General features: G+C 39.6%; 1 protein-coding gene across 9 annotated transcripts in view; it reads left to right on the top strand.

The window, feature by feature from the left end:
• Kiaa0753 (KIAA0753 ortholog) overlaps positions 1-12,415 on the top strand; it is a 71,580-nt gene that overhangs the window by 51,946 nt on the left and 7,219 nt on the right. For 7 of the 9 annotated variants that reach the window (XM_020176439.2, XM_074047129.1, XM_020176437.2 and 4 more), the window contains 5 exons: positions 559-642; positions 3,128-3,313; positions 4,428-4,509; positions 8,828-8,954; positions 9,484-9,708. In XM_020176439.2, coding sequence (XP_020032028.2) covers positions 559-642; positions 3,128-3,313; positions 4,428-4,509; positions 8,828-8,954; positions 9,484-9,708 — 704 coding nt within the window. Of the gene's footprint in view, positions 1-558; positions 643-3,127; positions 3,314-4,427; positions 4,510-8,827; positions 8,955-9,483; positions 9,709-12,415 lie in introns of those variants that run through there. The other 2 variants (XR_012438777.1, XM_074047131.1) reach the window with 2 other exon arrangements.

Raw genomic sequence — 12,415 nt, 5'->3', positions numbered from 1 at the left:
GTGTGTCATCCACTTATAAGCAGTGAGCTGAGTTCTACTGTGAAACCCTGCAGATCCGCCCTGGAAATTGAAGCCGTCATGTTTGCATGAGTAATAGATGGGGCCACAAAAGAGTGTTATGATATCAAATGGAGTGAATGATATTCTAGATCCTTGCACTGATCTGTATTTATAGGTTAGGAAGTGTTAAAGTATTGCTAGAGCCCATGGAAGTCTCAGGCGTATGGAATTAGGAGAGCTCCTAGAGATTGAACAGTACAGCTCCCTTGTTTTATGATTGAGGAAACTGTGAAACAGAGAAAGTAAATGACAGGCATAAAAGCACATAGCTACTTTGGCAGTGTTTACAGAGTTGAGGGAGGAAAAAGCATAGAGAGCCAAGAACAGCACATGGCATTTATTTTCATAAGACAAGTGCTTTAATTGCTGCAAAAAGCCTAATGCAGGTAGAGCTGACAAATAGTTCCACACAGAAGTTATTCTGGTAACATGGTTCATTTGTACTAATGTGAGTTGTAAGTTTTTATAATCCATGCATGCATTTGTTCATTTTAATAGAGAGTTAATTCTTCTGCGGAAGGAACTACTCTTTTGAAGGATCATCTATCATGGAGCACAGTGGCAGCCCAGCCTGCAGAGCAGGTGTGTGTGGTTGGTATTCTGGTATTATTACATGGTAATGTTTCCAGTCAGAGGAAAATGATATGCAGATTACTTTGCAACAACTACATTATCCTACTCAAGGAGGGTGAAAATTATTTTTCATATCTGGCATGTTAATTCTTACAGTGTATATTTAGCACTATGACTTAGTTAGCCTTGCAAACAGCATTCAGACATCTCTAGAGTTACAGGTTTTTGTCAGTGGCTCTTTGATCTCTCCTCCTGATGACAGACTGAGGGTGCACTGTGTCCCTGAATGTTGATGGCCTGCAGCAGAAGAATGGCTGCCCTAGTTTCCGCTCATTACTGGCCTAATTTCCTTTATTCTTCGGGCCTGATGTTTTTGTTAAGCATGCATTGTTTTGAGTGCCTGGTATGTGACCAGTGTCTGACCTAGAAGAGAAAAAAAAGAGTCTGGGAAAGGTTTGAAAAAAATAAAAGCATGTGGTGTTGTCTGTATGCTCTTCCTCTGGAGGACTTGGTTTTAATGTCTGGGAGATGCTCCTACCTTGCCTAGGCTTCAGGCTTTGGAGTGGAAGCAAGTTGCATCCATTTACTCTTGTGGAGGTTGGAAAGATGTTTATCGTATTAGTTGCTCAAAGCAAGTAAAGGGCAGTGCTAATGTTAAAGGCTTCAGAGTTGGGAAGAAGTTGGAATGGAACTCTACCAGCGCAGTAGATTTTGAGAGTGTATTCCTATTCTAATTATCAAGTCATATTTTAACTGTAGCATATTTTCATAATCTTTGTGATTGTAATTCTCTTGTGCCAATATTTTGTGACAGAATCTCATATGAGATGAGCCTTATAAGACTGGAAGCCTCCATTGGTCATTACAGATTCAGGTGTGCAGTGGGATGTATTGTGCAGTGGAGCCATCAAATGTTTTCTTTTTCCATTCTAAAATAATAAGCTAACATCTAACCTAGAAAGGTAACCCCATATTGCATTTTAATATGGAAGGAAAACAAAGTAATTATAAAATAGATATAGCTGACTGTCACAGTAAAATAGATGTCTGAATATTACAAGGAGAGACTAACCTTGTATATAAGAATTATTTCGTAGGCATTATATCATCTTTAATACAATTAATTGAAAGAGAAAAGTTACCTGTCTAGTACTTAGAATTCTGGGCTGTTGGAAACATCAACATCATGGCAAGGAGTTTCCCAGGCAGTACCATCAATAGTCAGTGTTTACAAATAACTGAACAGGCACTGGGGGTGTGGTTCAAGTGGTAGCACGAGGCCCTGAGTTCAATCCCCAGTACCACATAAATACATTCATACACATGTACATGCATATATACACAAAAAAAGCCTGAACAAAAATAAACACAAACTAGCTCATGGAGATTACAATGAAATAGACATTTTATTTTTTACCATGTTAACTTATGAAAGAGCTGTGGGACCTCCTTGGACACAAATTCTCAGAATTATCCTCTCTAAAATGGAGAAGACATTTGATACATTTTATTTGCTCTTAACAAGTAAAATTTAGCTCTCAATAGATTTCCTCTAAATAAGACAATCTCTGATATCAGGAAAAAAGCTCTTGTAACAACATATTTGCTGTTTCTGCTGCTATTTTCATATAAAATATATTTTCCCAAAATATATGAATTTTTTAAAGAATTATATACACCTGGTCAAAAATTCAAACAGTTCCGAAAGTTATAAATAAGACTGAATGTCTTATTTTGTGCCAAGCACTGTGCTAGGTGTCCCACCACAAGCTTTCATGCAATCCTTCCAACTCTGAAATATAAGATTATTATTTTTGTAGTACAGATGAGAAGATTGGGTAAACATGCCCAAAGTTGCAGGCTTCTGAGTGGGCAGAAATAGGCCTTAATCCCAGGAATGTCTCAGTGTTTACCCAGCAGACATTCTTTGCTAAAGCCTCCTTCAGAGCAGATTATAGACATGCATTAGAATCAAGAAAAATACAATGCATTAGAACTGCTTTGTGCTTTGCAGACTGTAAGGTGCTTTGTAAATGTCAGGGATAGGCGGCCAAGAAAGGCTAGGAAAGCTGTCCCAGCTTATAATTAGAGTCTCAAAGACAAAGAATCCTAAACTTTGTGATGTCATGGGGGTTTTACAGATTATTGACCCAAATGAGACAAGATATATTCTCTAGAGTGTATGCCGTTTGAAGTATGGTACATTTTTTTGACTATGGTAAAAAGAAGATACAGATCTATTAACTAGCAAAGCAGATGAAATGATCATTTAAATGGATGATGATGGTGTTACTTAGTTAATGCCATCATTTAACTGACTGTGACAAAACTTTTACTGGTGTTAGTGCTTTTGATATTTACTGATTTAGAAGAGGATTTAGTGTGGAAACTCCACCAGTTGGATCACTATGCTCTTGGTTTGTTATCATGAGCAATATTACTTAATATTCTGTTTTCTTTGTCACTTTTTCCCCCCTCCCCCCTTGTTTTGTAGGCTACAGATGCTAATTCCAAATCCAACAATATTCGTCAGCTGGATGACTTTTTGGAAGATACTGCTCATGAGCTCTGGGATATGACTCATGCTAAGATTTTGGGGTCAGAAACCTTAGCTACCTTGGGGGACAGCAAGGATAGTCCAAACCTGGAGACCATGATGCGCCGAATGGAGGAAATGGAAGTAAGGTCTGGGGCCTCTGGTCTGGTTTGCTACTGGGGCTCCACCTCTGTTCCTCCTGTGCCTCCCACACTTGATACTTTAGAGTCACACAGTCTTCTGCCAACTAAATGTGTGACCTTGGTATAGTCACTTCCCCTGTTTTATGAGAAGGGCATTTAGGTATAGAATGAAGTAAAATATTCTGACACATGACCCAGGAAGTGATCATCTTTATTATCCCCTGATATTACTGCTTCGTGACTCCAAAACTACTGGAGCCGGGACCTGGTCCCACAATTGGGACCGTAGACTTCTTTCATCCATCAACTTGTAAGTGCAGTTCAGCTGCCTCTTCTACCCTGCTAGAGCGTGATTCTGCGAAGTCCCAGGTTTACCTTCTTTAAATTCCATAATACTGTCTTTAGAATACTTTTCTCCTAAGAGTTTAGACTTTAGACATCACATCTCAACCCCTGGATTATCCACAGCAGGAAATTGAGATCCAGTATGGGAGTAAGTGATATAGCCAAGGTCCCCTAAAAATTACTGGGCAAGCTAGGATGAGAATCCAGGACTCCTGACACCAAAGTTGTATTTTTTTTTTTCTAAACTGCATCATGATTAAATCTCATTTCTTCTTTGTTGCTAAATAGAAATATTAGAGGAAAGTCAACTTTGTTTGTTGGTTTTGAAAATTTAAAGAAATTTAAAATTTAAATTTATCCTAGTCTTATAACTAATTTCCCTTTCTTGGGAAGAACTATCCAGACCTAAGCTGTGCCACACAGCAGCACACTCATATTACAGCATATTGAAATGTAAATCGATATAGAGTTAAAGCTCACCACATGCGGTCCACAGTTAGTGGCTGCTGTATTGGACAGGGCACATGAAGACCATTTCTTTTTGTCCCAGCAAGTTCTTGTGGACAAAGCTGGTTGAGAATGCAGTCCTGCTAATTGCAGTGTTTTGTTTTATACTTCACCTCATGAACTAATCACTTCCTGGCCTGGCAGATGTCCATTTCTGGCAATGTGTCTGTATTAATTGTATCTGCTGAACTTTCCCCACCTTTACTAGTTCTGGTTATAATGAAACATTATTTTTCTCATAAATTAAACTTTCTTTTTTAAAGAAATACCAGGAGACAGTTCGCCAAAGATATAATAAAATTGTATATGCTGATCCTCATTTATGGATGCAGGAAGAAGGAAATGGTAGGTGTTTCCCCCACTTTTCCCCAGCATTTCATTCCAAAAGATTTTAAACATAACAAAAAGTTGAGAAAAATTGTACAGTGAATACTGATATTCCCACCTTCTAGATTGTACAATTAACATTTTGCTATATTTGCTCTATCACATCTCTTTATCCCTTTCTCCATCAGTTCATCTCATCTTTGCATTTCAAAATAAGTCATAATCTGTATATTTCAAAGTAAGTTACCAGATATCAGTTTACTTTACCCCTAAATATGCAGTATGCATGTCATCAGCTAGAGTTTCATGTTTATTTATGGTTCTTTTGATATAAAATTTATGTATAATAAACCACACAGATCTTTACTGTGGCATTTGAGGGGTTTTGACACATATGGATCCATGTTCTTTGTGCCCTTCCCAGTCAGTTCTTTACCACAAGCAACCACTGGGCTTTTAAATTAGTGTCAGCTGTTCACTTAGCATGAACTCTTTCCTAGATTCTTTTTTCTTAGCAGAGTGTTTTATAAATTTGTCTGTGTTGCTTATTTCCCAGTGCTGCTGTAACAGATTTAAGTTCATAACAAGTTTAATCTACAAACTAGTGATTTATGATTCTGGAGGTTAGAAGTCTGAAGTGAGTCTTGCAGGGCTGGTTCCTCCGAGGCTCCGGGGGGAATCTGCTTCTTCAGTTTCTACCAGTTTCTAAGACTTCTGGCCTTATTACTCCAATTTCTGCTTCTATTGCCTTTCTTCCTCTGTTGCCAGGTCTTCCTCTGTTTGCCTGTTATAAGGACACATACCATGTAGGGCTTCTTGATAATCCAGAATATCTCCCCATCTCAAGATCTGTAAGTTAAAGTCTCTTTTCCCACAGAGGTAACATTCACAGCGTCCAAGGGTGGGAAGTAGGCATTTGGGAGCTATCATTTATCCTGTCACCCTTGTGTCAGTTGTCCATGGTATGCACACATCACATCTGGTTTACCCATTTGCCTGGGATATTTGTATTTGCTTTGGAGCTATCAGGACTCAATCTGCTGTGAATATGTGCATAGATAGTCTTTTGTGCACCATCAGTTTTTATTTCTTTTGGATAAATACCTAAGAGTAGACTTGCTAGGTCATACAATAGGTGGATTTAACTTCATAAAAAGCTACTAGAGCTTGTGCCAAAGACAGTGTACCATTTTACACTCCTACCAGCACTCCCACCTCTGTTGAGCTCCATTTGCTCAATGTCTTTGTCGTCACTTGCTGGTGTCAGTCTTAATTGTAACCATCTGGTACTGTCATTTCTTTACTTAATATCTTTTTCATGATGAGTAGTGGTATCTAGAGCCTTTTCAAGTTGATTATTAGCTATTTGTATATCATCCTTTATGAAGCATCCAAAATCTTTTTGTACATTTTTTTTTAACTAGAATGACTTTTTGTTTTTGAATTGCATGAATTCCTTGTGTTCTACGTATAAATTCTTGCCAGATACATGGTTTTGGTGTTTTGTTTATGTTCTTTCTTTTGGTTTTGGTGGTGCTGAGGATTGAACCCAGAGCTTTACACATGCTAAGAGACACTCTACCAATGAGCTACATCCTTAATCCTCTTTAGTTTTTAAAGTAACAGCTCTAAAGATTTAATTCACAAACCATGAAATGCCCCCTATGCTAGGCATGTGCTGTACCACTGAGCTGCATGTTCGTTTTTTTACCCTTTTTAAAATGTACAGTTCATTAGTTTTAGTATAATCACATAGTTTTGCAACCATTACTACTTTCTTCTTCTTCTTCCTTTTTTTTTTTTCATTACTGGGGTTTAAACTCAGGGCTCATGCTTGTTAAGCAGGCATTCTCACTTGAGCCACACCTCCAGCCTTTTGGCTTTGGGTTATTTCTTAGGGTCTCACTGTTACTTTCTGCCCCAGCCCAGGCCATGATCCCCTATCTACGGCCTTCCGTGTAGCTGGATCACAGACATACACCACCATGCCTGGCTTATTTTGTTGAGATCCTCCCAATCTTTGCCTTCTGAGTAGCTGGGATTGCAGGCATGAGCCACAATTCCTGGCTCCATCACTACTTTCTTAATTCTAGAGTATTTTAATCACCCCAAAAGAAATCTTATATCCATTAACTGTCACTTCTCATTCTCCGTTGCCCTCATCTGGCAGACACTAATCTAACTTAGATATTTTTTCCCAATTTGTGACTTACCTACTTATTTTCTCAAAGATATTAAAATACCAATTTTTTTTCTTTTATGGTTTTTGCTATCAGTGGTGTGAGAAACCTTTGCCTACCCCCAAGGTAATACTGTTGTTTTCATCTAGAAGCCATATGACATATCTTAGATAAAACTTTGCCAGGGGCTTGAAGAAGAAGCTGAGACTCTTTTTGTCCCTAATGGGTAGCTGCTTGTTCCAGCACCATTTATTAGAAAGAACTTTGCTTTTCTCTGCCACTTTTCACACACACGTTTTGGCTGCAGTTGCTGGACTCCTGTCATAGTTTGGGCTGGGCAAGTGTTAATCAACTTTTATTTGACTCTTGCTTATCAGTTGCAGCTTTACTCAGTGAAAGGAAGAGGTAAGACATGGTGAGGCATTCCCTCTAAAAGAATTTGAGTACTCTGTGTACTATACTTCTAAGATATGCCAAGGAAATGGAGACAGAGAAGGTTTGCAACAGTATATGTCACACATAATTATTTTAAAATGCAAGTTTGGAGTGACTAGAAAAGATAATCTCCATGTCAATTTTGACAGAAAGTTGAACCATCTAAACAAAATAGTAGCATGTTCTTTTTATTTTCCTGTAATTTTGAAGTCTGTTTTGTTCACGTTGTTCTATTCTCTTCTAACACAACTGCAGCCCCCATTCATAGCCTAACAACAGCTGACGTCTCTTCAAGATCCAGCTCATGTGATCCTTCGTGGGCAGGGTTTTTCCTTCTACAGGTTGAGCATCCCTAAGCCAAAAGTCTGAAGTCCAAAATGCTTTCACAGTTGTAAAGTTTTGGATTTTCAGATTAAGTAAAGGTTATGCAAATATCCCCAAATTGTAAAGCCTTCCAGTCCCAAGCACTTAGGACGAGGGATCCTCATCCTGTTTCTGTGTTAGAACTTTGCCCCCTCCCTTCATTTCTCACCCACGAATGCCCATAGCCCTTTGTAGCACATTGCAGCTCTTCGTGAGGTGTCTTATCTGTCCCACTAAGCCATGCACTCTTTGAGGCCAGACAGTTTGTCACAGTCAGTCATGTTCTCCCACTGTGCCTACCACAGGGCTGGCATAGCAGGGCCCTTCTGATGATTGTTAATCAGTCAGTGAGCATTGTATGTGGTGGAAACAGGAAAAAGAACAGGGAAGGGCAGTTGGTTTCGCTGATGGATTGGCCACCAGCCACAGAGTTAGGTTGCATCATGTGGAAGATAGTCTTAGGGAGGACTTAACGTTCTTTTCTCAAGGATGATTTAAATGATTTGTCACTATCTAAGACTGCATGGACTAGGTGTATATTTAAAAGCAGCTCTTTAGAATACTAAGAGCTGAAGTGAATTTTGGTCACTTAAGAGAATCATAAGCCACAGTAAGAACCCCTTGTCCAGTCTCAGTCACATCACAAAGCTAAATGTGTAATGTCTAATCCATATCTCCTCTCCTCCCTGTGAACGATTGAAAATTGATTGTACTCAGTAATATTTTTATACCAGCTGACTTGGGTGGTCTTGAGAATGTGAGTCACAGAAAGTTGCTTGATGTATAAATGCTCCCCACCTAAGAGGTCAGATTTTCTCCCTGCAGTTGAGATGCACTTAAAATTAGAAAGAATCTGAAACTCAGAAGATCTGTCAAGCCTGCAAGTTGTATTTATAAATTAATGTTTTGACTATCAGCGTGAGATTTTTTTCTAGCAATGCACAGAAACAAATCAGCTAATTAAGTGTTCAGATATGAGTGCTTTTTTAAAAAGATATTTAAAGGTTAGAAAAGCAAATTTCAGTGCTTCTGACCCCTGCCATGGGTGGCTGGGTCCTGATGGAATCTCTAGGCCTGGGGTCTTGCGTAGACCTGGGCAAGAAGTCGTCCTTGAAGCTGGTAGAGGCTTTGAAAGGAGTTCATAATTTCTTAAACCTGGGCTCTTCATTGCCTTGTTTCTTTGTAACTTTTAAATTCACTTTTGCCTTTAGAGTAATTTTTTCATGTGTACTAGCTCTGCCCTTAATGGCTTAAGAAATATGCATGTGACTTCCTCACAGGTTTTGGCCACTAGGACAGCTTTAAAAGGACATCAACTTTTCTTTACATGCAGTCATTTTATGCTTGTCCTTTTCTAGATCAGAAAGCCCCAGCAGTAGGTGAAAGCCCTCTGTCTCCTCTTCCGATCAGGATCACAAAGACAGTGGCTCACAGGGACCCAGCTGTGCACATCATGTTAGAAAGGCCCTGCAATGGCAATGACAAGTAAGTAGCAGGGCAACAACAGACTGCTTTCATGTGAGTTGGTTGCCTTTGACCTAGTTAACATCTGGATTCCTCAAGCTTCCACAAGGTAACAGTTCTTTGAGCAGGATCTTACAAACCATGAGGTGTCTGAGTGACAGGCCATGATCATAACGTGGGCACCGAGTGTGCTGCATTACTAGGAGTCCTGCAAGCGCTCGCCAGCACTCCTCTGGCTTTCCATGTCGAGAGCATTATTTTGGAACATGTAAGTTGCTGGTACTTATTGCAAGATTTGTTTCAGAGTTATTTTGTCTAAGGCACAATAGTGCCTATAGTGAAAAGGGAAGCAGTGAGTGGTGGTAGGATTTGGAGTTTCAGTGTGAGGCATAGAAATGAAGGGGCGCCTTTGGTATTTGAACCATCAGGATAAATGAACAGTTTTCCCTTGCTTACTGATGATTTTGAATGCCAACCATCAGGATAAATGAACAGTTTTCCCTTGCTTACTGATGATTTTGAATGCCTTCATCCTCTTTATGTGTTCTAGTTCCCTAGATGAAAGTGTGGGAACAGAGGAGAGATCAGAGAACAGAGAGGCCCCCTTTCCCTCCCTTGCAGAAGATTTGCGACAGAGAAAAGGCCACACTCCCCTCTTCGTCCCACCTGGAATGCAGCACAGCATTGACGACTACTGTAACCGCTTCGAGCAGTTCCTCCGGACTATATCTCATGAGGCCATAGGCTTCTTCAACCCGTGGCTGATAGCTGAAAGGTCAGTAAAACATATGTGCCTCTGCTTAGGAACCAAGGGCCAAATTTCAGATTTATGGAAAAGCTGGAGGAGAGGACTTGCTTTGCAACCCTAGAGTTCCAGTGACTGCTCTCTGCTAACTGCTGTTCTTCAGATGCAGGAGACTATAAAACACTGTGGGTTTTACCACATAACAGAGTGCTCTGCAGCCTCTTCTTGGACAAAATGTCTAGGCAGCTCAGACCACCAGAAAATGTGTGGCCTGGGATTTAGGCAGCAAGAATTTATTTCTCACAGCTCTGGGAGTCTAAGACTCAGGTGTCTGGCAAGTGTCCCTTCCTGGTTCCTTCTTGCTGTGCTCTCTTGTGACAGAGGCTCTCATCTCGCTCCTGTAAGGGCACTAATCCCATGGTGAGGACTCCATTCTTATGACCTCATCTAAACTTAATTACCTTTCAAAGGACCATCCATCATATTGGTAGTTAGGGCTTCAACTCAAAAATTCACATCTCAGCAATAGAGCTACAATATTCAAGAGTCAAGTCGGGATTGATTTCCTATTGCCATTAGTGAGGGTGATGTCCTGTCAGAAAATACAAAATGTTGCTGGGTAGGAAACAGTCATGATTATGAAATCTTCACAGAGGGCCCAAATTTAGGTCCTTCATGGTGTCACTTTATTGCAAACATGCAAGTGGTATCCTCTGATTACATTTCTTTCTTTTTTTGGTGGTTTTGGGGATTAAACTTAGGGCTTTGTACTTCTTGCTAATAAGCAAGTGCTCTACCACTCAAGCAATGCCCTCCAGCCCTGGATTTCTTTCTTAAGCAAGTTTTAAGCATGTTCTAGGAGTAAGTAATCACTTCTTTTTCATTTTCCTCTTCTTTTATATATTTTCTATTCGCATGAGCCAGTAATCTCTCATAGTTTTCCTGATGAACAAAAATCTCAGTTAATTTCAGTCTCTAAACCTCAGTTTCTCTGGAGACCACCTCCCTTCTACATAGCTCAGGCTGGGCTGCTTTCCTGCTCTTCATCACCACCCTGAGTATTAGGCTTCCTCCAAGTTATACCTGATTGATGATCTGGCTGGGTTTGTTAAAGTTACTGTTTTTCCCAAAGAATATACCTTCTATCTTTTGTGAGGGTGGAAAGGGATTGTCACGTCACTGCCAGGAGTAGGAGTGGAGAGCTGTCAGTGTAACTGCTGATAGAACTGCAGATTTTCTTGTTCTGCAAGAATAAGAAAATGTGCTTTTGTTCTGCAAGTTTTTCAACCAGTTTTCTGCCCCATACCTTATTCCATCCTCTTGATTCTCAATATTCTTATTTCCTGAGCCTTTCTGATGTTTGTGGGACAAATCAGCTTGCTTTTCCTTGGCATTCCCCCATAGACTCTTGGGTTTCAGCTTCCAAGTACTGCTAAGTCAGTCATGATTCTTCTTGTGCATTTTACCTTCTGAAAATTTTGGAGACTTACCTATTTTTTTCCTTTCTTTTATTTATGTATTCATTTATCTATTCTTTTTCTTTTAGTGGGATTTTGGGCAGGATCAGAGACAATCACTCGTGTTCAAGCTCTCAGGTTAGCCTGAAGCCCTGAGTCTTAACTTTAATGAAAAGTACCCTTTCAAGCCTATTAGAACCTTTGTTAAGGGTAAAATGTATGCTCATCTTCACGTGTGCTCTGAAGGATTTTCTTGGGGAAGAGAAGAAGTAAACTTGACTTGCTTCCATGTGTTAACACATAGTCCTATAGTGTACTTACCATTTCCCGTAACCTACATAGATCAGCTAGGCTAACTGGCCTATTGGGAAATTCAAAAGCAAGCCAAAAAGATGGACTTGACTGTTCCTTCCGTGTTCTTACCACCTGATAAATTTTGTTTGTGGTTGTTTTGTAGGTATAGGGAACAGTTCTCCCAGTCTATAAGGAATGCTAAGTTAAAATGTAGAAGATAGAGTTATTAAAATATGTATGAATTCTTACAGATCTTTTCCTCTGCTATCCTTTGACCCTGAGTGACAGTGAATCTGAATATTCTGACTTTGTTTTTGTTTGTTTGTTTATCTTATGTTTTTGCATTTTATTTGAATCTCCAAAGATGAGCATTGTGTTGATCGGATCTTGGAAAAGTATCCAAAGACAATTAGCTTCATCCCATAATCTCCTGGGTAAGGGGGGGGCTGGCCAAGCTTTTTTATTTTTTTTCTCTGTCTTTCTTCCAGTGAAGAAATACACTGTTGCAGTGATTAGAGTGAGTAGATAATATAGATTGGAAGCAAATAAAAGATTGGTCTGGTTGAGATTGCTTTTGATAAACCCAGACTCTTAAGGATTTCTGGTTGAAAAGGGTAGATTGAACATAAATATTTATTTCTACTCCTGTATCCCTCTCCTAGTATATGTCATTAAAGAAAATAAACAACTAGGTGCCCATGGCTCACACCTGTAATCCTAGCTACTTAGGAGGCAGAGATCAGGAGGATCGTGGTTTGAAGCCAGGCAAATAGTTCTCGAGACCCTATCTTGAAAAAACCCATCACAAAAAAGGGCTGGTGGAGTGGTTCAAGGTGTAGCCCCTGAGTTCAAGCCCCAGTACAACAACAAAAAAAAAAAAAGGAAAAGAAACAAAAAGGCATGAAACCATAGTTGAGAGCAAAAAAGAATATCAGTGTGAACTTTGAAGTTATAAAGCAACTAGCCAATGGCAAATGATTTATCAG

Source organism: Castor canadensis, chromosome 11 (assembly GCF_047511655.1).
Source record: "Castor canadensis chromosome 11, mCasCan1.hap1v2, whole genome shotgun sequence".
NCBI lineage: Eukaryota > Metazoa > Chordata > Mammalia > Rodentia > Castoridae > Castor > Castor canadensis.
This window is presented reverse-complemented; position numbering and strand designations above follow the sequence as displayed.